The following is a 1,378-nucleotide window of genomic DNA, read 5'->3' on the forward strand; positions in this document are numbered from 1 at the left end:
ATGATGAAGTTCCATAAGATTCTCTCCTCCCTAGTTTTGATCAATGTTGCTCTTTTGGTATTGTTTATTAATAATGCCAAAACAAGTGCGACCCGCTTTCACTCAACAACAATTGAAGCAAATGGTGATTTAATGCTACCTGAAAAAGTTAATCAATTTGGAAGACAAGGCCGAACAGGTTTTGCTCATAATGTTTATTTCAACACACGAGAAAGGTTAGGAGATCATAGTAGAAGCCATTATCATTCGTTTCAACCTGGTAATGGTGGTCGTATTTTAAGACTAACCCCATCAGGCCCAAATGAAAAACATAATCCCATAACCCCTGCTGGTAATGTTGGTCGTATTTTAAGACTAACCCCATCAGGCCCAAATGAAAAACATAATCCCATAACCCCTGCCGGTAATGTTGGTCATATTTTAAGACTAGCCCCATCAGGCCCAAATAAAAAGCATAACCCTAACATCCCTGGTGCACATATTAATGTTTGATGTGTGGATTAGATGTATTGCATCTTTATAAAATAAATTGTCATATTATCGAATACGACTTATTAGTTTGGTGATAAGAATTTAACTTAATAAACTCAAGTCGTAGAGATTATAGGTTATCTCTTTATCTCGACTATTTAGTCTTTTTTATTCATGATGTATTATTGGTTTGGAATAAGAATTAATTATAATATTTAAATGTTTAAGTTTGATTTATATTTTTTATTAATATATCTTTTATTTGTATTATTATTTAATTGGGCCTTTATTAATATTTGTACCTTTTAGTTTAGTATTCATTAGTAATCGTATATAATGTAGTCTTATTGAGACATTAGAAATCAATCAAATCAAATGAAATTAAATATTATTTTATTTGAAAAAACAAAAAAAATGTTATTATAATATGTGGAGTGAAAATCAATAATTCAAGTGTTGTAACCGGTTAACACGGGGGGTGTAACCAGTTACAACTGATGAAAAAACACTTCTAGACATTGAAAATGATTTTTTAGGAGTTGTGTTAACCAGTTAACCAAACGCGGCAATCAGTTACACCTGACATGTATATTTAATTTATTGTTCTGTCTACGTAACCGGTTAACCATTTGTGTTAACCGATTACGAGCCCAAGTTTTAGTTTTTTCTTGTAATTAAATTATTTGTTTTAGATTCCAGTCATTTTCTAACTTTTGTACAAATGCTTTGGAGGCATCTTAATCTCAAGTTAATAAAAACTAGTAACAAACTCGTGTATACGCACGGGTTCTGTTAGATTACGCGCATTTGAATACATAATTTATTCTAAACAAAATGTTAAAAAAGAATAAAATATATTTAGATAAATAATTGATTATTTCGTATAAAAAAAATTTTAGATCAATGA

General features: G+C 30.0%; 1 protein-coding gene across 1 annotated transcript; it reads left to right on the forward strand.

The window, feature by feature from the left end:
• LOC131614669 (uncharacterized) lies at positions 1-492 on the forward strand. Its single transcript, XM_058886228.1, has one exon. It carries the CDS (start codon positions 1-3, stop codon positions 490-492), a length of 492 nt encoding a protein of 163 aa, XP_058742211.1.
• The last annotated feature ends 886 nt before the right edge of the window (positions 493-1,378 follow it).

Source organism: Vicia villosa, linkage group LG6, assembly GCF_029867415.1.
Source record: "Vicia villosa cultivar HV-30 ecotype Madison, WI linkage group LG6, Vvil1.0, whole genome shotgun sequence".
NCBI lineage: Eukaryota > Viridiplantae > Streptophyta > Magnoliopsida > Fabales > Fabaceae > Vicia > Vicia villosa.